The sequence below is a fragment of the Portunus trituberculatus genome, chromosome 25, assembly GCF_017591435.1.
Source record: "Portunus trituberculatus isolate SZX2019 chromosome 25, ASM1759143v1, whole genome shotgun sequence".
NCBI classification, from domain to species: Eukaryota; Metazoa; Arthropoda; class Malacostraca; order Decapoda; family Portunidae; genus Portunus; species Portunus trituberculatus.
This window is the reverse complement of record NC_059279.1, coordinates 3903985-3931283: the sequence shown is the minus strand read 5'-3', so window position 1 is coordinate 3931283 and position 27299 is coordinate 3903985. Positions and strand designations below refer to the sequence as shown.

General features: G+C 39.2%; 1 protein-coding gene across 5 annotated transcripts; it reads right to left on the bottom strand.

Annotated features, from left to right (window-relative positions):
* Nucleotides 1-571: 571 nt before the first annotated feature.
* Nucleotides 572-25968, bottom strand: LOC123508952 (2-oxoglutarate dehydrogenase, mitochondrial-like). 5 transcript variants are annotated; one of them, XM_045263004.1, is made up of 21 exons: nucleotides 25921-25968; nucleotides 22942-23193; nucleotides 22096-22311; nucleotides 20675-20795; nucleotides 16905-17027; nucleotides 16572-16704; nucleotides 15227-15314; nucleotides 14865-15011; nucleotides 14302-14481; nucleotides 13717-13897; nucleotides 13249-13358; nucleotides 12957-13127; nucleotides 12482-12731; nucleotides 11936-12096; nucleotides 9926-10201; nucleotides 8055-8177; nucleotides 7556-7719; nucleotides 7129-7276; nucleotides 5920-6074; nucleotides 5460-5615; nucleotides 572-3955 (listed from the first exon to the last, which is right to left on the bottom strand). In XM_045263004.1, the coding sequence occupies exons 2-21, from the start codon at nucleotides 23158-23160 to the stop codon at nucleotides 3856-3858; spliced, it is 3222 nt and encodes a 1073-aa protein (XP_045118939.1). In that variant the 5' UTR covers nucleotides 23161-23193; nucleotides 25921-25968; the 3' UTR covers nucleotides 572-3855. The 5 variants fall into 5 exon arrangements, with proteins under 5 accessions (XP_045118939.1, XP_045118941.1, XP_045118940.1 ...); XM_045263006.1 differs by lacking the exon at nucleotides 20675-20795 and adding an exon at nucleotides 20032-20134; XM_045263005.1 differs by having other exon boundaries at nucleotides 25917-25954.
* Between the last annotated feature and the right edge of the window lie 1331 nt (nucleotides 25969-27299).

Genomic DNA, 27299 nt, shown 5'->3' with positions numbered 1-27299 from the left:
ATGTGTTGAGACGTGAAATAGTTTGAATGAAGAAGTGGTGTCAGCAACGAGTGTGCATAGTTTTAAAGAAAAATTGGATAAGTGTGGTTATGGAGACGGGGCCACACGAGCTATAAAGCCCAGGCCCTGTAAAACTACAACCGAGGGAAATACTACTAGGTAAATACACACTGAATTCAACGGCCTGCACGTCGATGTTATATTACCTACACTCCCTTGTGTTTCCAGACTCAGACTGTGAAACAGTTTCAAGCAAAGCCAGGACTAACCTTGATAACAGATCCAACAAACAGGATAATTATTGTGCCAACCGTTCACTGCGCCCACCATGACGGCATTGGCCCAAAGCAAACCCTCCCTCTCCCCCCCCGTCCCTATTATTTACTCCTATTTTACACAGCTTTTCCAGGTATTTCCATCTATATTCCAGAGTGTAATGGTAAGGTGTTTAGTAGTGGGAGGAAGGAATGCGTATTTTTTTTTTTTTTTTTTTTTTACCCCTCCTCTATTTTCGTCAGTATTAGTGGTAACTTCAAGCCAAATTTTCCTGAGGAGATCAAATGAAACATCCTTCATTTTCTTCACATATTACTTGCTTCACCAATGTACAGCTGTGCTTGAAAAATAAAACTTTATATACAGCTCCTCTCATGAATACACTTCATTGAAATTCCAACACGATTGAAAACATTACACTTTGAATGTGATTATTATGCTCTGAAGAGAAACAGGGACAGGATATGAAAGGAAAAATTAATGCATTAATCAAAGAGCAGCAGCTGTGGCATAGGAAGCGAACTGGCATGTTAGCAAGAGTACAAAGGAGGTGCAAAGCCATTTTTTTTCTCTCAGCATGTGTGTGTGGGTGTGTTTAGGCACTTAAAGACTGACCTTGTGATGAAATACGGAGACAATACCATACCAGGTTACCAACAGCTCACATAAACTAGCTCATTACGTACTTCTCTACAATACTATTCATTAATATACATTCTTAGTTATCATGTTTTTTTTTTACCTTGGATGGTAGTTGCAAGGGAGGGAAGCTGTATTTTTGGGATGAATCCATTAATTTCATCTTTAGCCTCCACAAGCATGACAAGTACATGCAGATATCTCTTACGAGTGCAAGAATGTGTGCTGCTATTATCTAAGTGTAGATACTGAAGGTGGCACACAAGAAATGCTCTGATGTTTGCTACAACTGTGTGGTGACAGATAGTCAAACACCATCTGGAGGTCAAAGGCAAAAACTTAGTGACTGAAAACCTTGAACCATAAAATGCTGTCTGTGTATGATATAATTACAACATCCGTCGCAGATTTACCCAGTTGTACACACCAATAACCTTGAAACGTTTGTGCCTGTATCAGTTTACCTTTTATAAGCTACTAATGTGACAGGTTTGGGATATGGCAGAGATGGATAATGGATCTCCTCCCTCTACAACTTACAAATAGAGCCACCTTGAGTGTGGATGTATCAGGATAAGCTGCTGGTTGCCTGGAGAATTCCTACATATATTCTAATGCTGAAAGAAATTATGTATGCTTGGCCTCATATAATCATTCCTAAACCATTAGTACATTAAATAGATGGCCATGATCTATTTTTTTTCCTATGGAGTACAACCAACCTATAAAAGCAGCATGCTTATATGATAAAAGAGAGAAGAGCTACTCTAGCTATGAGATGCCTTGCTGAAGCTACCCTATCTTATCAAAGTATGGTTACAGTAGCATATGATCATAATGTATAACACAGTCTTGCTGCAGGCTACACACATATTGATCAAGGTCAATATTAGGTAGTCAATTGAGTCGCTGTTGAGTGGCATAATAGCTGGACGTAAGAAAGGGAAGAAAACAAGGAAAATAAAAAAGAAATACAATAACTTAGTGACAAAGATAATATGGAAGAAAAATGTACAGAATATAAAAGAAAAAGGAAATTACCTGAGTATTAACTGAAATAATTTCAAGCATTAGTGAACTATTACTTTCTTGATGCTTCTCACTTTGTAAGCTGTCCATCTATTTAGCAGCAACTAAACCACAGGAAGCTGTCACAAATAGAGCAAGAAACTGAAGAGTCGGAATAGAAAAGCTCAGGATATGTTTGTCATACCTCAATAAGACATTCATAATTGCATAGAATAAGGTGGAGTTACAGAGACCATGAGTGAGGAAAGTGCAGAATGAGAGAAAAGCTACAGATGTGTCCAGTAATATATCAAAGTTAGTAGAGTACAGTAGTTAAAAATATATGTATTTCTATTGAGCTGTCCAATCCAGTCATCAATATAATTCAAACACACAATGTTCTTTCATAAAAGGAATTACTTGTGTTCCTCACTTTCATTCCTTTCATGACAACCTTGTTCACTGAGCAATGTTAGAATGGATTGTTAACAGTGTTACCATTATCATCTTTTATCATACACTTTACTTGTCAGCCATGCATTCAATGAAATGTCATAGAATGAATTGGAGTGTGAAGGATGAGGGAGCAACAGAAATTAAACCACCAATGAATTCAATGAAATTGTCCAATATGAATACACAAGATGCAGTGAAAATTTTCAATAAAAACCATGTGTGTGAATACCCTGCACTCTTCAATGAGAATCAAACACCTCACCAATAAAATTTGTTTTCCTTAAGCATCAACAATGTTTAGGACTGTTATCATATTCTTAATATGAAAATCACTTTCAATTTACAGTGCTTAAGATTAAAATTATAATAAATACAATATATACACATGACCGGGAGTGTGTTCATATATCAGTTACTCGTATATCATCTGAGTATGTCCAGATAGCATCCGTAAGCCGGGCCGGGAGAGATATGCATACTGACAGCTGGTTTACTCATCACAAACATTGCCACAAAATGTTCTAAATGGTGCAGAAGGTACCTGTTGCATAATGGCAGCTATGTTACTTACATTCTCACAAAAATATCACCACTGTACTTAACATATTCAGTTGCGTTTTGCAGTGTGGCATCTGTACTACTTGCATTCTGAAAATACAGCATAAACGTTCCCCACATACAAGCAACTCCCTCTTTTTTTCTAAATACTCTGGTCCATGAAACACCAGTGCCACATGCTTGGCACTCTGATTGTTCTGTACACTGCACACCACCCAATGCCAGTCTCTCTTCATTCAGTGGAGCTGTGTATAGAGGCAGAGCAGACAAGGCTGACCTCAATCCACTCAAGCCCTGGTGACAGTCTTGGTTTAATCAGCAACATGTCACACTCAGAAAAGGATAATCAAGACACCTCCAGGATAAAACAATTAAATGAGACAATTCTTGAAGTTTCTTTAACATTGAACTTTTAGAAACTAATAAACTGAGTAGGTTGCTTCTTTTCCCATTGTTTGTGCACTTAGGCAGCTGATCAAACCAAGATGATCACCAAGATCCCAAAATTCAGCTCTGCCTTGGCTGTCCTGTCTGTATATGCTCTATGCTACAAGAACAACAGGCAAATAAAGATAGTGACTTAGACAATATTATACAGAGGAATACAATACATATTTCTGTCAATATCAGTGCAATATATACTCATCAACTTAACTGAACTACCATCAACTACCATAAGCTTCAAAATGGTTATGATGGCACTGAAAGGCCGTCATCCTTGGCAAACCTATACATAAAACTCAGCAAGAATATTTCTGATGTTAACCAAAACTGTCATCAACACAAAATCTTAGTGAAGATCAACTTTTGAGGGGAATTTAGTTACGTAATCATGTAGTAGCTGTTACAACTTCTTTTTCAGAATGATGCTATTTAAGTCTTGGGGTTGCAGTAGTGGTGGTCCTGGTGGTGAGGAACTTACAGAGCTAGGGCATCCTCCAGCAGGTTTTTCAACTCTCGGAGGTGAGTCTTCTTGTTACCTGTGGCTGGGGAAGCCGAGACTGGCCGCCCAGCATACCTGGTGGAGATACAGAAGATGTAAGCATTAGTGTGTGTGTCTCCATCACAGCATACTGTTAAACTGATTCCTTAACTTCTCGGCCGTAGAAAACACAGGCGTAGCATCTCCGGAGACCAATATCACATATGAGCATCCTGGAGCTAAGGAGGCATCATAAAAGATGTAAATTTAATAGAATAAAGTTCAATATATAAATTCATACATTAGGATTAATCAGGATAAAATTATCTCATTTGTAGCATTAAAAATTTTGTTCTTAATAGAAACATGTAATTCCTTTTGGATCACAACAAACACTAAGACAGAATGGAAGCACAACACGTAATACAACAATATAGATGAGTGAATCCATGCAATAACAAGTGAAAATAGACCAATTGACAACATGCCTTTCAGAATGAGGGTGCTAGAGCAAAAAAGTAGAGTGCATTAATCATTCCAAAATATTGAAATAAAAAACATATATACAAAATGAGTAGCAAATTCAAACATAACCAGATATCTAATAAAAGAAATATACAATGGACAAAAACACAAAGGGATACATAAATGGGTGACAATCAATAAAACAGATGCTTAGGCTGGTGAGGCAGGGAGTTGTTATCCAAAGAAGTTAGCGTGGTAAGCTCAGCAAGTATTTCTTCATTCCATACAAAGTTACTTTCACTTATTGTATGGGGAGATAAAATATGTTATTCAAAGGAGTTAAAGTGGTTAATTCATTAAACAATTATTTCATCCCAAGATAATTAGCTACCTTTATTACATATAAAAATTAAAGTGTTATTCTAAGGAGTTAGTGTGATTAGTTCATCAAGGTTTTCAGCAATCATTTCTTCATCACAGGCAAAGCAGGCTTCTTTAACAGGATAAGGTAAAACAACACTGAAAACTGCAGTCATATTACTCGTCAAATTACTTACATATGAACGAGTACCAATTTTCTCACCAAATAAGCTTTATTGAAAAGTTTTCACCTTCATTTATCACTTCAGTAGCACAGCTGAACACTTTGCAATATGCTACTTGTGTGTGTTTTTTTTTCTTTTTGTAGGGTTATCACAAACCTACAAAGCCACATACACACCAAGTTTCCTTACACACAGACAGACAAATAAGGTAAAATTATGAAAATCACAGAAGCAATAATCACAGTCTGTTCAGGACTGCCCAGTGTGCTTAATAGGAATGCTGTATTCTGAACCAATGACAAGTTGTTGGTACATGTATTCACATTTCCTCAGTGGACAGAGCCACAACAACAGTCCTTAATCAGCCTCAGCATCAGTCTTGGTACGTGCTGGTCTTTAAACTACTTCTTAACTTTACGTAGAAGTCCAAAAATTAGGTATGCAATAAAAGAGACACAAAGTTAAGGGTACTCAGTTACAAGCAAGCAAGAAGTCCCCCATCTAGAAAGTGAATGTTTACAGTGGAAAGATGTCACTGCCAAGAGGTAACTCTGAGTGCACTGAGCACTCTGGAGTGAGTCTGGGCTCACCTCACAACTCTGGTATCAGAGGCTATAGGAGTCTCACTCTGAGTGGTAGCCGGCGCCTCAGAGGGCGACACCTCAGAGGGACTCGAGGTAGGGAAGAGCCAAGGGAACCAATATTCGTACCAAGACTGAGACTCCTGGCTCTCGGAGGCACTTGGTCTACAGGAAATTGTAGTCTGTGGTTAGTCCTGTTGCTACACTACCACACACACTCCCTATGCCTTCATCTTGACACTCTGCCACTACAGCTTAATAGTCATGCCAAACTGCAAACTCCACAACAATGGCTGTGAAGATTTTGCAAAGAGCATTTTCATCATTCTAGTGATAGTTTAACAAGGTTTCTCCATTATCAATGGAAAAAGACATCAATGAAGAAATTATCAAATCATATGAGACCTTTCAAAACTACCCTAATGAGGAACCAAGGCCTACTAAGCCTGGTGAAATGTTTTATACTCACAATAGTTGTTTCTCACAGTTGAGGGCTGTGGCTATCCTGGGCTGGATGTAAGACCAGGCACCCATGTTCTTGTGTTCCTCCTGAGACCACACCAAATCAGCCTCTGGGTACTTGTCACACTCTTGCTTCACCAGGTCATAGGGGAAGGGCGCAATCTGTGAAATGGAGGTCAAGTATGATTCACCTCAGTCACCTGCTGGTCACCCAGCCAGTCTTCCCCATTACGGAGCGAGCTCAGAGCTCATAGACTGATCTTCGGGTAGGACTGAGACCACAACAAACTCCACACACTGGAAAAGCAAGGCCATAACCCCTCGAGTTACTTCCCGTACCTATTTACTGCTAGGTGAACAGGGGCCACACATTAAGAGACTTGTCCATTTGCCTCGCCGCTTACCGGCAAGTGTGTGTGTGTGAGCATATGTGAGAAAATGGTTCATCGCATGGTAAGTAGAGGACAGCCAAAACTAATCAAAATTCACCTGGATGTTAAGATGAGCTTGGTCTCATAAGTAGCATGTCAGATTTGAGATTCCATGAATGTCCTGCCTGAGTTAATTCCCTAACAAAGACTTCTCATGAGACACACACACAGTTTTTCTCCCCCCCTTAACTGCTTACTCTGTATAAGGGCCTTATCCGTCCCTGTATGGAGTACTATTCGCATGTTTGGGGGTCTTCCAGTCACACAGCTTTGCTTGATAGGGTGGAATCGAAAGCTCTTCGTCTCATCAACTCCCCTCCTCTCACTAACTGTCTTCAGCCTCTTTCTCACCGCCGAAATGTTGCATCCTTTTCTATCTTTTATCGCTATTTTCATGGTAACTGTTCTACTGATCTTGCTAACTGCATGCCTCCCCTTCTCCTGCGGCCTCACTGCACAAGGCTTTCTTCTTCCTCTCATCCCTATTCTGTCCAACTCTCTAATGCAACAGTTAACCAGTACTCTCAATCATTCATCCCTTTCACTGGTAAACTCTGGAACTCCCTCCCTGCATCTGTATTTCCAAATTCCTACAACTTGTCTTCTTTTAAGAGGGAGGTATCGAGGCATTTGCTCCCCTAATTCTGGCTGACGGTTTTGGCACTTTCTACACTTTTTAGAGAGCCAGCACTCAAGTAGGCCTTTTTTACTTTTTTTTTGCCCTTGGCTGGCTGGCCCTCTTCCCTACGTAAAAAAAAAAAAAAAAAAAAAAACACGTAGTATACCTGTTCCATCCTGCTGATTGCTATCGAATCCTCCAGTCCTGCCTCCTTGCGAGCAGCTGTCAGATCGTAGTACACCTTTCCTGAGCAGAAAATGAGCCTCTTCACTCCAGCAGAGTTCTTGGATGCTGGCCCAGCCTCAGGGATCACTCTGCCATGGGAAAATTACATGCTGAAACAATCTGTGCTATTCTGTTCAAGTTTCATCCTTCTCTTGTGTAAATTGTTACTTTCAGTTCTCAGTTTTCCTATGTACTAGGCTGGACAGCTGTTACATAATGACGCCAAAACAATGCATATATTTGTATTCACAGTCAGTCACAAGCATTGCCCCACACCTTTACTTCTTAGTCTCTGAAATTAATTATGGTATACAGTGAGGAACAATCCCAATCAATAACCTCTCCTTAGTTTTTCATATTCTTCTTACCTCTGGAATTCTGTTCCCTCCACCATGTCATCAAATGGAGACTTGGCCTCAGGATGCCGCAGCAGAGACTTGGGGGTCATGAGGATCAGGGGTTTGCGGAAGGGGAGAGCAATCTGGCGACGCAGGATGTGGAACAGGTTGGCGGGGGTGGAGCAGCTGGCAACCTGGAACATCAACCAGTGACTCAGGATTACTAAGTGTTCAGTTCATTGATTTGGGTAGAAAATCTGGCCTAACATAATCTAACCTTACATCAGTCAAAACAGAAAAAAACAAAGAAAAGTAATGCATGAAATAAAATATATACAACATATACATACACACATGAGGAAGGAAAATTATTTCAATGTTCATTAAAATCTGATAATATAGCTTCCAAAATTCTAGATCTTTAAATACAAGGCAAAAACTTGAGATAAAAACAATAGCATTTTATGGTTACTATGGAAAAGAATGCGAAGATTATATCAGTTAACAGTACAGATGCTCCTTCTCTTACAATCCAGTTGATGTCGGACAGCTGACGGATTGCAAAGTCACTTGAGAATGCTGGCAGGATATCTGGATCATCTGAGGTCATTTGCAGGAAGCGTTCCAGGCGGGCACTGGAGTGTTCCGGTCCCTGCAGGAAAGGTCAAGTCTGCTCAGAAATTCATCAAAATAATCCAACAACCTATATACTACACATACTATGGGAGAGAGAGAGAGAGAGAGAGAGAGAGAGAGAGAGAGAGAGAGAGAGAGAGAGAGAGAGAGAGAGAGAGAGAAAACCACCTTGACACACAATAAAGAAAGGGAACAAACACAAGGACACACACACATACACACACACACCGCGTAGTGTAGTGGTTAGCACGCTCGGCTCACAACTGAGAGGGTCCAGGTTCAAGTCCTGGGCGTGGCAAGGCAAATGGGCAGGCCTCTTAATGTGTTGTCCCTATTCACCTAGCAAGAAGTAGGTACAGGATGTAACTCGAGGGGTTGTGGCCTCGCTGTCCCAGTGTGTGGAGTGTGTTGTAGTCTCAGTCCTACCCGAAGATCGGTCTATGAGCTCTGAGCTCGCTACATAATGGGGAAGACTGGCTGGGTGACCAGCAGATGACCTTAGTGAATTTCACACACACACACACACACACACACACACACACACACACATCAAGAGAGAGTCTGGCATAAAGCTTTGATTTCAAACTGACCTCCTATGGATTCTATCCTTCTCTCTGCAACTTGATCTCAAGTTTCCTTCCAATCATTCTATTGCTGCTGTGGTAGACGGCCACTGTTCTCCTAAATCTATTAATAGTGGTGTTCCTCAGGGTTCTGTCCTGTCACCCACTGTCTTTCTATTATTCATTAATGACCTTAACCAAACTTCTTGCCTTATCCACTCCTATGCTGATGATACCTCCCTACATCTTTCCACATCCTTTCAGAGACGACCAACCCTACAGGAAATCAACAGATCACGCAGGGATGCCACAGAACGCCTGACTTCTGGTCTTTCTAAGATTTGTGATTGTGGCAGAGGAAATCTAGTAGTTTTCAATGCCTCAAAAATTCAATTCCTCCATCTATCAACTAGACACATCCTTCCAGACAATTATCCCCTCTTCTTCAATGACACTCAACTGTCTTCCTCTTCCACACTGAATATCCTCGCTCTATCCTATACTCATAATCTTAATTGGAAATTGCACATCTCATCTCTTGCTAAAACAGCTTCTATGAAGTCAGGCATTCTGAGGCATCTCTGCTAGTTTTTCTCGCCCCTCCAACTGCTTATTCTGTATAAGGGCCTTATCTGCCCCAGTATGGAGTAGTACTCTTCACATGTTTGGGGGGATTCCACTCACACAGTTTTATTAGATAGGGTGGAATCAAAAGCTTGTCATCTCATCAACTCCCCTCCTCCTACTAACTGTCTTCATCAGACTTTCTCACCGCCAAAATGTTGCATCTCTTTCTATCTTTTATCGCTATTTTCATGCTAATTGTTCTTCCAATCTTGCTAACTGCATGCCTCCCCTACTCCTACAACCTCGCTGCACAAGGCTTTCTTCTTCCTCTCATCCCTATTCTGTTCAACTCTCTAATGCAAGAGTTAACCAGCACTCTCAATCATCCATGCCATTCATTCACTGGTAAACTCTGGAACTCCCTTCCTACTTCTGTATTTCTAACTTCCTACGATTTGTCTTCTTTTAAGAAGGTATCAAGGCATTTGCTCCATAAGTTTGGCTGACACTTTTCTTTCCTGCAGATAACCAGCATCCAAGTGGGCCTTTTTTTAATATTTATTTTTTGCCATTGGCTGGCCCTCTATCCTACATAAAAAAGAAAAAAAAAAAAAAAAAACTCCAGTGCACTCACCATTCCCTCCATGCCGTGTGGGAGCAGCATCACCAACCCAGTCTGCCGGATCCACTTGGACTGTCCAGAGGCAATGAACTGGTCAATGATGCACTGGGCTGTGTTGTGGAAGTCGCCAAACTGAGCCTCCCAGATGACGAGAGCATTGGGATTGGTCATAGAGAAGCCAAGCTCAAAGCCAAGCACTGCATACTCAGAGAGGGAGGAGTTGCAGACAGTGTAAGGTGCTTGGTCTGGGTACAAGTGGGCCAGAGCATTGTACTGAGACTTGTCCACCTGTTGATATGGAATAAATTACATTGAATTAGTAAGGCAAGACTTTTGAGATGCTTTCTAGTGAGACATTAAAGGTCTCTCCATCTCTAGTTCCTTTTGGTCTTTTGCAAAGCTCTTATTGTAATACAATTCATGAGTTCATGTGTAGACTTCTATATGATTTACAAATAAAATTCACTGGACTTTGTAATGCCACTACTTGGAGCACACATGCCTATGAATGACCTGTCCTCCTGAAGATTACTGCAGTCTCTCATGTATGTACACATTGCAAAGAACAGAAATTCTAGATAAAGACAAATAATGGAATTAACATGAAGGATTAAGAACATGACCATTGACTGGGATCAAACCACTTCAGATTGAAAACAAGCCAAACAAAAAGGCATGAAAGAAAGAATAAATAAAGCCCTTCAGAGGCTGGACAATACTCATGAATGGAATTAGAAACAATATGGAGAATGAAAGGTAAATTAAAAAAAAAAAATTAAAAAAACAAGTTCAGTAAGTATACAAAGTCCCAAGGAGGCCTAGTTTCTGCATTAGTCTTTCCTTGAGACAAAATGGTTGATTCTTCATCTGATAAATTTTTACCACTATACATGAAATAAAAATATTCCAAAAAGATTCCATTATTAATGTCAGAACTGCAATTCTAGCAAAGTCACTTTAAAGATATTCAGAATACACTTCCAGCCAATCACTGGATTCCCCTATCAGCAAGTTTAAGATTCTATATGAAAGGAAGATGATAAAAAGAAGAGATTTAGAAAAAGAAAGCATCAACCAGATGAAGATCAGTATGAAATCTTGAACCTGCTGCTAAGTAAACTCCACAAAGGGAGATTGAAAGCTTCACAAGCAGAAGACATATGGTACTAAATATCTTTCAGTGACTGGATGCATTAGTTTCCAAATCATATTAGTGTGTATGAGTAAGCTCAATGAACTTCTTGATATTCTCAGCGAAAAGTAGTTACTGGTGTGAGCTAATCGTCTAAGGGAGCTGCTGCAGACTGTATCATCTACCGCCTTACTGGGGAGTCATTTGTCACCTGAAAATATCAACACCCACATCATCATGCAAAAAGTGACACCAACTTCCTGTCCTCAACTTACTATTTGCTCTGAATTAGTGTACCACTCTTCTAAGTTTCTAAACTCTACTGCCAAAAAAAAAAAAAAAAAAAAAAAATAGTGACTTTTCTTTTAATTAAATTAGTAATAGACAATTTCCTTGGTGAAAAAAAAACATTTAGATGCACTTGTTGATCATTGAAGAGAAAGGGATAGGACTGATATCTAGGTTAGCACTTTTAATGACTATAACCTCTAGAGTATCAAAATTATTGTAAATAATGGGTGAGTACAATCATGATCAAATAACCTGCAGTACTAGTATTCATTTACACTGTGTTAAGCATATTCTCTTTACTTTAAGCACTCAAATCTGCTTGAAATATGTCATGAATCTAGTTTTGTATGAAGATTACCAACAAAGTAGAGGATTAAAGACAGAAACAACATCAAACACAGCATAAATGAATGGAGCAGGTTATCAGATGTGTGGCAATCAATGAAACCATATTAAAAGATGACTGATGTCTGCACTGGGAGGTAGGTTCAACACTGCACAGATCTATATGAAGACAACATTTTGTACACTCAAGGACTTCAAGGACTGACATGCATACAGGATCTCGCCTCAGCATGGTCAACACTCAGGATCATTACTTTTTGGTGGTGCAAGATGTGGTGCCGGTGAGAGAAGGTTCCTCGCTCCACATCCTGCCCAGAGAGACGCACATGGATCCCTTCCTTCAGCAGTGACCCAAATGCAACAGCCTCTCCCATTGCCCAGTCAATGGTGCGATCCTTCACCATCTCCATGCGGGCTGCAGGAAAGTAAGAGAGACTAGTGACTTTGAAGCAACATCTCACACAACTGCCTGAACGAAATAGCTTTCCCCATCTCCATACATGCTGCAGGAAAGGTAAGGGAGGCTAGTGACATGATCTTAGAAGCACCATCTCACAGCAGGTTTTGGCACTTCACAGGGACATTTTCAATTTCTTTTTATCTATTCTTTAGCTCTTTTATTGCCCTTGACCAGTGTTCCTTTTATATAAAAAAAAATAAATAGATAAAATAAATAAAAAAAATGTCCAAAATGAAACAGTTTGGAGCATACACTGCATAAATCAATGTCTTGAAATCAATGCAAATGTGTGGATGAATAACATTACACTGCACAACATTCTTGACACCTTCTCACTCACCATTTAGAATGCGCTGCAGACCTCTGTGGATGACAAAATCACTGGCATTGGGTGGGGCACTAGAGAACCTTCGGCAGATATGGGTGATGGTGTCCTCATGGATGCCAGTTGGTGAGGCACGGAGAGGATCCTTACCCTCAAAGAAGCCAGACCATGGAGAGTCAATCCAGTGTTTGTTAAATACACGGGTCTCCATCTTAGCTGCTGCAAAAGCCTCCTCCAGGATCTTCTCGTACTTGTCTCTCACTTCCTATTGGTGCAAGATTAGCGTGTGTCAATGTAAAAGAGACAATGCAATTAACAACTGAGTTTTCTTCTTAATAACTCGTCATCAAGCACCATGACAATCTAGGGTGGCCTCTTCCTTAGCTACCACATCCTAACTATACAAAAACACAAGCAGCATTATTCATGACACATGTGGCAAAAGATTTCCTCAAATACCAGAGGTGTTCCTTTTCCTTGACAAACCAACCTTGGCCTCCTCATTCGTCACCACACCCTCAGAGACCAGCTTGTCGGAGTACAGGTCAATGCAGGGCTTCAGTTTTCGGATGCGGTTGTACATGAGTGGCTGGGTGAACATCGGCTCGTCAATTTCGTTGTGGCCATTCCGTCGGTAACACACCAAATCAATGACAACATCCTGGAAAAAGAATGCAAGGGAAAGGGATTATTTTATCAATTTTTCTGAAGGGATCCCTCAACACAGCACCATCTGATCCAGTTACTGCAAACACACACAACTACCCAGCCATTTTCCTCACTTTGTGGAAGGTGTGCCTCCAGTCTGCAGCAACATTGCACACATGCATCACAGCTTCAGGATCATCAGCATTCACGTGGAAGATTGGAGCATTGACCACTCGAGCAACATCTGTTCAAAGGAGGATGGAGGGAATAAAACAAGGTACAGAAGTTAATTCTTTAAGAGTGCTTTGCTTAGAGGATTTCAAATGGTCTGGAGTGGCATGGATTTTGTATTAGGTAAAAGAGAGAAAAGAAATTATTTGTCACACAACAGGAGGGAAACAGATACAGTAATCAAGAAAGACAAATAATTCACCAAGCAAAAAAATAAACCAAAAAGAAATACTTTGAATTTTGAGTGTTTTCATGATACCAGTTGAGTTCAACATCTTGCAAAAATCTTCTCTATGACATTTAAAAAGTTATCATGAGAGCACAAAGCCTTTCAAGGTTCAGATCCTCACTCCAATCCCACAGCCACTGACCTGTGCAGTAGGGAGAGGAGCGAGACATGCGTGGGTCAGTGGTGAAGCCAATCTGGTTATTAACGACGATGTGAATGGTCCCATGAGTGGTGTACTGAGGCAGCTCTGACAAGTGGAAGGTCTCATACACGATGCCCTGGCCAGAGAAGGCTGCATCTCCATGGAGCAGCACTGACAAAACCTGGCAGTGAAGATATTTGAAAGTAAAGTAATAAGCAAACACCATAAATACACTAACTCATAAATAAACCTGTTAGTCACAAAAACTAAAAAACATATCAATAAAAAAAAGGCTGCAGAGAGAATCAGTAAATTAAGAAATTTGAAAGTAAATTATCAAACACATCATAAATACGTTACTCATTAATATACCAGTTAGTTATAAAAATTCAAAACTATATCAATCAAAAGAAGGCTGTAGAGTGAACCAGAGAATGAAAATAATTGAAAGTAAATTAGTAAACATCAATATATCGACTAGTAAAAATGCCTGTTATGAGGGAAAAATTCAAGATATATTAATGAAAAGTCTTACTAATCAAGACAAAAAAGTCTCCCACATCACATCCAAGGCCACACACTCACCTTGTTCCCTTCAGAATCTCCATGATAGAACTGCTCTGCCCTGGTCTTGCCCTGCACCACTGGGTTCACCGCCTCCAAGTGGGATGGGTTGGCAACAATGGCAAGGCGGATATTCTTGTTGGTGACACGGTTCAGCCTCTCCACGTATGTCCCCAGATGGTACTTCACATCTCCTGATCCCTAAAAAAACAAACAGTTAACAATCATGAGTGTTACCCTGCTAAATGTTATCCTACACCACCAGATCATACCACACATGACACAGTTGCCAATCATGACTGTTACCCTGTTAAATGTTATCTTACACCCACAAATGATACCACACAATGCACACAGTTGGCAATCATGAGTGTTACCCTTATAAATGTTATCTTACACAATCAACTTGTTGAAAGAAGATTGAATAAGAGGTTGTTATGAGTATTTACTGCATCTATGACTATGAACCCATCAGCAGAACACAAGTGTGAGTCCATATACCAGAAATGTCAGCCTATGTACCTCATCTCTAAAATTAGACAATACCTACATAACACATACACCAGAGATGTCAGCCTACATACCTCATCTCCAGTGTCAAGGCCGGCAAACTGACAGAAGATGTGCTCCAGGGGCTTGCGGCACACATTGGAGAGAACATTGAGGCGGCCGCGGTGCGGCATCCCCATAACAAAGCTCTCGACTCCCAGTGAGGTGGAGCGATCAATCACCTGCAGAATTCACCGGAAATGAGAAGGTTAGCCTATCCTTCAGCCTTCCGAGTACGAAAAGGTCTCTCAAGCAAGAAGGGAATGTTTAGATGGTGAAAAGCAGACTCTTTAGCCATAGCTAATCTGACATATAATTGGAGCTTCAAAGGATGTGCCATTCTGAATCTACTATGCTCTTATGAGAATGCTGATTGAAAACAACAGCCACAACCGACCTGTTTCATTGCTGGGATGAGAATCTCACAACCTTCAAGGCCAAACCGTTTTTCAGAGGAGAATTTGCGGGCCAGGAAAGCCTCAAACCTGCCAAAACATTCATGTCAGATATATCTAAACCACAAAGTAAAACACAATGTAATTCTAAACTATAACAGCAAGAAACCTCCAAGATTATTGATCCTTTGGTGAATATGTTGTTTTATCACTATTACAATATAAATTCTATGGAAATATAAGTTTTCTAAATACAGTAATACTCCGCTTAACAAACATTCATCTAACGAATTTCCGGTTTAACGTACTATATAAAGTTAGACCAAAAAGTCCGCATAACGTACAACCACATCCGTTTTAGCGAATTTTCTGGGTTTTAATTTGCCGGATGAGGGACCAAATGCAGCAGCTTTGCTGTGATTGTTTGGCTCCACACCTGTCTCCAGTACTCCTGGAGCTGGATCCAAGATTCTTTAACAACCTCAGAGCAACCTCCTGCCATGAAATGGCTTCCATGAACGCTTGGAGGAACGGTGACGAGGTTGCTGGGATCACCACCTCTGGAGGTGGTGTTACTGTCTTATATATGCATTTATGTTCACAAAACAACATTTCTATTAGCTTTTTACAAACCTTGCCCCCAAGAAAGATTGTTTAATAATGCATAAAGTGAAATCTTACATGAAATACCAAAAAATAAAGCAGAGATGATGAGATCGGCCACAGACGGCAGAGACTTCATATACGCTCATGCCATGAGGATACTAAGGAATACTAAGATATGATATCCATTATAGCAGGCAATAGATGAGTGGAAACAAATTTAATATCATGGTGAAAGACAACACGCCATGCTAAAAAGGTCACAAGAAGAAGAAGAAGCGGCCAAGTCGCCAGTCTCCACCGTCTGTGGCCTATCTCATCATCTCTGCTTTATCTTTTGGTATTTCATGTAAGATTTCACTTTATGTATTACAAAACAATCTTTTCTTGGGGGCAAGGTTTGTAGAAAGCTAATAGAAATTTTTTTTTTTTTCTTAACCCATGTGGTATGTTGGAGACCAGCTCAGAACACATCCCCCTATTTCCATTACTTTCATTATTTCCTATGGGAAAATTACGTCCGCTTAACAAATTTCCGCTCTACAAACAGCTTTGACATCCCCTATCTTATTCGTTAAGTGGAGTATTACTGTACAAGCCACTGGTACTCGATATATTACTGACCGATCATGTGGTGAATGTATAAAAAACCATCAACATCACAATATCAATTAAATCAAGGTAGTTTAAGATCTTTTAGTGTACATGACAACTAGGCACTCAACACCTCCACTTGTGCCTTACCCATGGGACCTGGTGAGGCGAGCCAGCAGCAGCCGCTTCTCCTGGGCACTCATGTGCATGATGCCGGGCATTTCAAACTTCTGCCTGATCCAGTTGCATTGTTCCAGGGAATTGATGAACATGAACTCCACACCTGAGACAATGATGGAATTAATATGACACAAAAAGCATACTTATGAATATATACAAAAGAACACAGCATGTCCTTCACAATCCTCTAACAGTGTTACCTTAAAGGTCACTAAACTAACCCTGTGTCATACAAGCACATCACTGTAGCCACTTATATCAACTCAAATCATTTTACCCTCACACTGACACGCCAAGACTCACCAATGGAGCGACAGTAGGCATCTTCTAACCTCTTGATGATCTCCTTCAGGGGCAGAGTGGTCTCATTGCCACCAACAAAGGTTGAGAGAGGCAGCTTGAAGGAGCGCTCCATGTCTGACTCGCCTGTTTTGTGGGAGACGGGCAGAACCATCCGTGAACCAAGCTATCCACACGAGTTGGTATAGTAGTAGTCATTGGTCAAGTAAAATACCACACTTACTTTCACTGTATTTAATGTTATACCTTGTAAGTCCTCTGGTCTGCTTGGCTTGGTTAGGATATTGTCAGCAAAGCCAGAGGACTTCCAAGGGATCACAGCACAATGGAGGAGAGTGCAGTGGGTTAATAGACTTCTGACCATAACTAAACTAGGAGCAAACAACTATACAACTCCGCACAATGATATAATCAAACTAGTTTATGGATTTTTGAGTGCTCTTCCTCTTTAAATGTCTTGGGAGACATTATAAAGCAAATTTGTACAATAAAATACTGAGAAAACAGGAAATAGATTCTTGAAACTGTTTGAGTCATCTACACCTATCATTAACAATATTAATACCTGTATTACTCCAAGTTACTGTTTCATAACAAGTCTTCTATTCTCCTTCTCAGCTTAACTCTTATTCAGAATCAGTTTGTAATGAGCACTTTCTAGATGTTTCCATCTGGAGAAGGCACATTACAAGTCATTACAGGTCTTCTATACATAAACATACATACATACATCATGTGTCTGATATTGCTTTTGAAAGTTTGCAGCCAACAATTTTTTCTTACTATTCCTCAAGAAGCACTGGAAAGAATAGTCGACTTGAAAAAAGCTTGAAACCTTTTTGTCAAGTGTTTTGTCATTTTATCTTGACTGCTTTTGACATATTCTACTGGAAGTTAATGTTTGTTACAGAGAGTTTAACAAGGATTCTGCATCATAGGTAGGTAAAACATACCATAACCTGTAGTTTTTAAAACAGCCTCAGTGATAAAGGTGCTAAATCACAAATGCAATGTCAGACCAACACATGATCCCATAAAACAGAGCCTTATCACAGCACTCCATCAAAACCACTATAAAAATATACTTGACTGGCAGACAGAGATGAAGACAAGACAAAGAAAGAGATGTTAGAAGACTTAATAAAGAATGTTAGCAGAAGATGAAGGAGAAACACTATTGACGAGGTCTGAGAACACACCAATTATGTACATGTCAATTACAACTGGTGACCTCTTTTGAAAATAAGTTTGCTCTGTCACCATCAGCAACTTTTCCGAGGTATTCTATGTGCGTATCAATTGGATGAATGATGAATAAAAATCTATACTAAAATAACATCCACACAACACAGAGTTTCACATTCAACATGCAAACATCCAGGCATCTTCTCAGTAAATTGTTCAGTACCAATTCACATCTCAAAGGAAATAAATTATATTGTTTTAATATAGAAATAAATTACGTAGTTTTACTATTATAGAAAATTAATAATAATTTGTTGCTTTAATATTAAGGTATTATAAAAATTCAGCATACAACATATCAGACTAACATATTTATCCATACAGTGATGCCTTCACAAAAAGAGACTTTAAAAGAATTTACATGAGGCTGTATGAGAATGAAAACTTAGCAAACTTTCATACATTTCTCTCCACATAAAAAAAAAAGTTACACAAACAATTTTAATGGTTATTACTGTGACATTCATTTGTTTTTACTGTTATACCACTCAATGGTGTGGCAACTACTTGCATTCCCAGTATGGAACACACTCTTTATAAGACACACCAACGGCAGGACTCACACAAAAGCAAATTAGATAGGGTAAGATTATAGCATGCCCCATACTATAACTTGTGACAAACAACCACAGTTTCTTGTCTTTTGTGTCACAACTCTTGAACTCACCAACATCAAAGTAATGCTATGCCATGAGTTAAAGCATCTTAAAATGTTAACTTTATCTAAGATTAAGATAGGGTAAAAATGAACAAGAACAGCATGCAAAGTAGGAACACATTGTCATGTCTACAATTACTGACCTATGTATGAAAAAGAAAAATTTACTAGCAAAATACCACAAGCAGAAATTCAATTCAAATAATGTTGGTAATTTGATCTAATAATACTGTAAGACAAGTTTTCAACTGTCACAAGCACACTCCGGGGAAAATTTTAAAGCTGAAGAATATGAAACTAAAGGAATAACTGCTACAAATAACAAATACAAGCATTCCTAGATAGGCGCATATAAGATTAATAAAAAATCAAGTACACTGGGATTGTCCAAAGCAAAGGTCAAAGGTGACTCCTGAGCACAACACGCACAGCCTTCTGACAACTGATGGATGTGTGAAAGTCAAAGCATTCTGCGCAGCATTACTATGATACGTGTCACTTCTGAGCAAGATATGATGCATTATTACAACAGCTGATGGAAATGAAAGCAGCATACTTTCATAATTAACATGGTTGATGAGAAATGTACTGAATGATGTCTCACTTTTAAGGCCGACATCTGCTTGTGTGTACGTGTGTGAAGGGAAAATTTTCTTTACGTAAATATCCATTCAAACAAAAATATTACCCGTATCACTTCAATGTTCCTTTTATATACAAAGAACAAAGTAACTATTTGAAATTAACCATTTATGTATGTATATATAAAGCTGGTATCTCAGAATTCCAATTGAAATTGACTTGTATCAACTGACACTCTTCATGTACTACTTACATCAACAGCTCTTCAAATTTCACTTCTTTATTAAAATATTCAAGTTCAGAACACTAATTCTACAGATTGGCTAATACTATAGTTTTCTTCTTTACTATCAATTAGTTCTATATTCACAAATCCTTTCTATATTCTTCAAAACTCATTAGGAATTTGTCACATCATCCTGCCTGGTGACTTCAGAACAATATCACTTGTGAAATTGAAACTCAAAAACATATGAGCATTGAATAAGCAAAAATAAACCATACAACTACCACGTTACTCAAAGGGAACGGCAGAGGCATGGGTATCAGGTCCCAATGAATCACATCAAAATAAAGAAAACAATGATGTTGCTTTGCCATATCCAAGCAAGATCGAGCATTTAGCAGTAGGTTTTTACAACTTACTGAAACGGTTCATATAATTGCGGACGACAAGCGCTCTGCTCTGGCTGTCTTCCACTGTGTTGATGCCAAGAGGATCAATCTTAGCTATGCTGTGACCACGAATCTGTTGAGAAAACCAACTACGTCACCCCCGACACCAGTGACCCTGAACAGAGCCTTGAAGGAGATGCTTCCTTTGATACTTTCCCTTTGTATCAAACCAGCACACACATTTATGTAAGTGCGCAGGCCAAACACATACACGCACGCACACATGTACACGCATACATTCACACATACACACATTATAGTATAGATTTCTGTACATCTCTATCAATTTCTGTTGGAATCTCCACAATAGCGAGAGGATATTCAACCATTCCTTCCCCATTGTGAGACTCCTCTGGTGACAGGGAAATTCTTTTCTTCCCCTTCAAGTGAAAATATGGGTGTTAGTAGTAAGGACACACAAATCAGACAGGGAGAGGGGCTGATTGGTCTGATGCTGCATGAAAAAGATCAATGTGGTTATGAGGATGAGCACAAATGAGGGAAATGAAACAAAAGATCTCAATCTGCCCAGCCAAGTCCAAACCTCCCCACTCACTACCTCAAATCCCAGACACAAAGGAGGAGGGAGAAGCCAAATCCCTCAGCACCATACCAATATAATCAAAATAGTTCCGCACTACAGTTTTGCTGGGCAGGGTTGTCGGGTGACGTTCTGACAGTGCCTCCCGGTCAATGCCCAGCGGGTCCAGTGCTGCGACCAAGTGCCCACGAGCCTGTTATTGTGTGTGTATATAAACATGCCAGTTGTTAGTCACTACTGCCTGGAGAATGCTGGACACCTTGTTAGTCACACACCAACAATCATTGACGTACTACACTGAACTAAAAAAAAAAATATATATATATATATATATATATATATATATATATATATATATATATATATATATATATATATATATATATATTATAAAAGTGCAATTAATAATAAAGCAACATTTAATCACAACCCAACAATCCTGGACAGTAATAAATCAATCAACAAATATTTAGGGAATTATTGTTCACAATGCAGAACTTAATTGTGACAATAACGTAGCAATATAACAAACATAAACATTTAATCACATGTCAACAATTCTGGAGTTAGCTAAATTTTCCTCTCAAAGAAAAGAAAAAAAGAGAGAAAAAGAAACAAAAATGTGGATATATGGATGCATTTTTTATGAATAATCAAATTGATTTCATAAACATGATATAGAGACAAAACATTTATAGTGCATGCATTTAAAGTATTCAAAATGACATGCTCATACAACTCTCATACAGCATCATCCACACACACTTTATGTATGAATTAAAAAGTAATAAATCACTATTATAGTTAACTTATCTACTTCATTTCCACATCCCTAATATCATGTTGATCTAGTAAAGCATAATTTCATACTGTTTTGATATATTCTCAGTCTTTTATTTCATAACTAATAAGTATCAAACTACACAATGTACTATCTCACTTAAAGCGCTAAATTTCTAATCTTATCACTAATCGGTTCATACCTACAAGAATTTATCAATATTGTTATCTATCTTCATCTATTCCATTCATGGCAACATTCAAACACTTGCACATCATACAAATTTTTTAATCATAGATGTCTTGTTGAGGCATGATAACACAATAATACTTTCACTTTGCCCCCTGTGTATGTGTGTTCAGGCAGCAACACATCTTACTGTAATGCAGGAAATCCTAATATGAATCCCACTTACAGCTGGATTTTTTCTGGGAAGACTGTCCACTCCTGTGTTTACCAAGCCTTGTTTATGTATTGCTCAGCAAAGATTAAAGGCAACAGAGAAAGAACTGGTCATCATACTCCTTTGAAGCACAGAACTGAGTGGTGCCATCTATCAGCCAATAATAATAATTCATTGTAATAATACAAACAGAAACATAACATACATAATTCCCTGGCTATAAAAATATAAAATATCATCCAACTAAAAATAGAAAATCACAAAGATGGAAGAATTACTGCATAAATAAGTATGGAATGTCTGACTCACCTGATAAGCCCTAATGATGCCCTGTACTGCCAGATGGTCATCTATCACTTTGTCGGATATAGGAGCATCAGAGACCATCTGGGAGGAGGCAAGGGCCGGGGCGAGGGATGTGAGGGGCACATGGTTGGCCTGTGGTTCGGCAAGGGACGGGGGGGCAGTGTACGCCTCACCAGGTCGAGCACCAGATGCAGCATTTCGGAAAAATGTGTCCCAAGACTGGAAAAAATTTGCTATTAATTGAGCCTCTCAAGTCATTCCTTATGTTGCTCATTTTCTTAAATTAACAAAGCCAAATATGAAGGGGTCTACTTCAAGGGTTCTCAACCTTTTTATCACTACAAACTCCCTAAGTTATAAGACCATCCACGCGAGCCCCCAGTAATCTGACATCGAGCAGAATGTTAATTCAGTGACCTAACTTAATATGCATCGGTACTGCAAATGATATTATTGGATCAGAAATGATAAATCCAAGTAGCTACCCCTGGAATGTTAATTTAGTGAATGAAATTAACTCCATATGCAATGGCACTTCAAAGAATATTATTACATCAGCCATCCAAGTACCCCAGGAAATCATCTTGCGAACCCTTGGGGATTCACGAATCCCAGGTTAAGAACCTCTGTTCTACTAGAAAATATAAATATTTTTAATTCCATCCCTTAAAACCTTAGAAATACAAAAGCAATGAAAGCAATAAAATAACAAGCATTTCCTCAATCTAAACTACACACTTGTCATTACACAAAGAATAACAAATAAACAACAACAAAACCATTTCTTCAATCAATGCATTAAAACAACTAAAAACACCTCATGAAAATCAAGTTTTTTCCTAGACTTACCTGATGGACACTCTTTGGGTCACTGAGCCAGGCTGTGTACATTTCCTCCACATAGTTTGAGGATGACCCATTGAGGAACGGTTCTGCTGCTAGTGCTGCTGATGGCGGTGCTGAGGCTTTACTCCTCGTGGCACTGAGCATCAAAGCTCTTGCTGCTCCCAGGGGGATCCCAGGAGAAGCCCGAGACAGGAGGTATGACATTGCACGTGCCCTATTCATTGTGCTGGCCTAGGGCGCTCTTGCCCAACACACCTGTACAAGGATGCAAGACTGTTAACTCAAGCAATCATCCTGCTCTTCAGTATTAAGCCATATCTTATTATAAGTGCTGTATCAAAGTGTGTGTGTGTGTGTGTGTGTGTGTGTGTGTGTGTGTGTGTGTGTGTGTGTGTGTGTGTGTGTGTGTGTTTCACTGTTTGATCTGCTGCAGTCTCTGACGAGACAGCCAGACGTTATCCTACAGAACGAGCTCAGAGCTCATTATTTCCGATCTTCGGATAGGCCTGAGACTAGACACACACCACACACCGGGACAACAAGGTCACAACTCCTCGATTTACATCCCGTACCTACTCACTGCTAGGTGAACAGGGGCTACACGTGAAAGGAGACACACCCAAATATCTCCACCCGGCCGGTGCTCTGGCTTGTGAAGTGTGTGTGTGTGTGTGTGTGTGTGTGTGTGTGTGTGTGTGTGTGTGTGTGTGTGTGTGTGTGTGTGTGTGTGTGTGTGTGTAAAATCTAAGCTCCATAAGATATATATATATATATATATATATATATATATATATATATATATATATATATATATATATATATATATATATATATATATATATATATATATATATATATAAGAATAAAACATTTTAATTACAGGAAACTAGAACAAGCACACTGAATCCACTGCCCTCCTAACAGTGATAACCTGGTTATTAACCCTATATTTAAACTAATTTGTGTCAGCCACTTGTAAAAACTTCACTCAATCTTTTATCTGATGCACTGAAAAAAAGCTTATCATAACCACCAATATTTACCAAAACTGCATGTCAGATCCTTGCTACCAATACTAACAATGATAAGTCTGCTATGACCTAGATCTACTACTTCTGTGCGTCACATGCCCATAAACCAGTCAGCATTTTTTTTTTTTTTTATGCATACATCAAAAGAATTATATCAATATCAACAAACATTAAAAAAAAAAAAAAATGTAGCTTTGCTGTTCCATGTGCCAGGCAATACTGTATTTGAGTTACAATATTGTAAGAGACGACTCAATGAAAATAAAAAGTAGCAGGACTTAGGAATATGGTGCATTTATCAAAAGGCATGTACATGTATACCTAAGTGTCTTCCCATCTATCTCTAATATTTGATAGCCAGAAGAAGGAGCTGACTTAATTTTCTTTAGGATTCTCATAATTCTAGTGGGGATTAAACAGTAACATATCATCTTCAACACACATACAGAGAGAGAGAGAGAGAGAGAGAGAGAGAGAGAGAGAGAGAGAGAGAGAGAGAGAGAGAGAGAGAGAGAGAGATTAGATGTAAAAAGAGAACCAAACAGGGCATTGACCCAGTCTATGTCACTGGAGAGGCATGGCATAACATTGCTGTCCAGATATTAAGCAACCTTTTGGCACACCATCTCACACCATCACCAATCAGTCCATAGCAGATTTTGACAGTCGAGTCACCAGTTCACCTTGCCTCTGTAGCCCTTAATATCAAGGTGACCAAATGGTATATGTGAAGAAATGTTGTATATAATTTTAGTGTGTGTGTGTGTGTGTGTGTGTGTGTATGCATGCATGTAGGCTGTTTTCATAACTCCTAAATTACATTCTTTTTCCATACACAAACAACCATGCTATATAACTAACTAATTTTCCCTTGAACTCCTGACCGACACACTAACAACTTATATCTATTGAAGATCTTGTATCAAGATAATCCCACTATCAGATAAAAAAAAAAATGCATATTAAGTCAAGTAAGGCAAGGTATGATAAGGTAAAATAACATGAGGTATAGTAAAGTAAGGGATAACTATAAGTAAAATAAGGGTATGTACTGTACAGTCAGTTACAGCAAGATAAAATTCAATTAGGCAACCCACAGCAAGGTAAGGAAATAAAGTAAGGTGAGGTCATGCCAAGTGAAGTCAGCAGATGACATGATAGAGTAAAAAAAAATGCGTCCACCTGTTAATTAAACCAACGATGAGAAAAGCTAGAGAGAACTACGCCACTGAACCAATCCTTCCAGACATAACTAGGCGAGGCCGGTTGACCAAACCTGCTCATCTGACTCCCTTACCCCTTCCCGCCCTTATCCTGCTTTAAACTCTCCCAGATTACCACGTAGGGGAAATTACAGCGCAGTAGAGACAAGAGCCGGCATACAACGTCCCCTAAAAGTAACCGTGACACTTGGAAAATAGCCAAAGATTATTTACAGCCGGGAATGTGTGTGTGTGTGTGTGAGCGCAAGTGTTTATCCAATATTACCTAACCATCAACACAATTATAATTCATAATAAACTGATTCTTAACCCAAATCACACCACAAACAAACGAAAATATTGAAGATCCGGCTTAATATTAGCGGGATGATGCGTGACGAAAATTGTAACCTGTTTTGATCAGCTGGTCTACGAAAAAAAAAATCAAATGGCTATTAAAAGAGCCCCGTTACATTAATCCCCTTCTTCTTCCTTCTACACACCTAGCACACTTGACATATTACTCGCCAGGTTATTTACAGGTGTATTTATGGGTTTCAAGGCCCCGATCAGCTGGTCTGGGTGCAAGAGAGGGACAATCATCTCAACTTCCCGCGAATTTCCTTATCCTATACTCATTCTTTTCCTTGCTTTCCTTAATCTATTCCTAGCACAGCTCTTATCCTTGGACTCCTATCACCCCCTGGTTATTTACGCGAAGTAGTATTAGGTTCCAACAGATTACCTACAGCACACTTCCCCCACAGGCTACTGAAGCAAACTGAGAGGCGCTTCTCATCCTATGACGAAACACATGAAAGAGCTCCCACATGCCACCTAACGTTTTATTTAAAGTAGCCTTATTTTATACCATCTAGCAATCCAAGAACATTTACAATCACTAACATTGCTCATCTAATATAATTTTTTAAGTTCATTCATGTTTTGTTCCATTTACCCCCGGGTTTTGGTTGGTATAGCTAAAAATATTGTTTAGGTGTTTGCAGTCCATTAGGTAACATTCCGCTTGTGTTGCAAGGAATGGCATTTTTCCTTGTGTTATTCAAAGTCATGGGTTTTGTGTTCTGTCAAAGAGGGTTAGTTTGTAGTGGTATTGTGGGGGTTTGTAGAATAAGGATATTTGACTTGTGGCATCTCAACAGCTGAGTTCACTGCGTACAGCATGTAAAGATGGCGCACCTAGCGGGATTTTTGACACACACACACACACACACACACACACCAAAGTTCAGTATTTGATATAATTCTTAACGTGAACCCAACGTGCGTGAGTGTACATATGTTTGTGTGTTTATTATGCAGCTGGTCAAGAAATATGAGCAAACTTCTTTGGCAGTCTCTGGGTTTTCGGGTGGCGCATATCTCTCTCTCTCTCTCTCTCTCTCATTAGGTTCACTGTGATATATATATATATATATATATATATATATATATATATATATATATATATATATATATATATATATATATATATATATATATATATATATATAATAAACACAAAAGAGGAAGAAAGAACCTTCCCCATCTAAAACTGAAGGTTACGTAGAATAAGTGTGACTGGAGAAAGTACCGCCTGACCTTCGCAGACGCACCATCATGTGACACGCGGCTCCCTAATATTCAGCAGAAGAGAGAGAGAGAGAGAGAGAGAGAGAGAGAGAGAGAGAGAGAGAGAGAGAGACTCGTGTTATCTATCTTATAATATGTAAAAGTATAAAATTTATTTCTGGAAGCCAGTACTGTACAGTACCTACTCGATTCAAGGTCACGGAGGGAGCTTGACCTACATATAAGAGTAAGGAAGTGCTGAGCCTTGATGTATTTTCTAATACTAGCCATATAAGTGTGTGTGTGTGTGTGTGTGTGTGTGTGTGTGTGTGTGTGTGTGTACTACCTAGCTAACAAAAGATTCGCCCACACAAACACTGACATCACACAGGTATACTAGTAATCCACCCATATATTTGCATTATTTGGTCATCTCCTCTTGCTCTTCCTACTCTTCCTCTTGTTCCTCTTCTAATTCCTCCTCTTCCTCTTTCTCCTCCTTTTTACTCTACTGTGTGTGGATGTAATAATAAGAGTTTATGAATCTTCAATATTA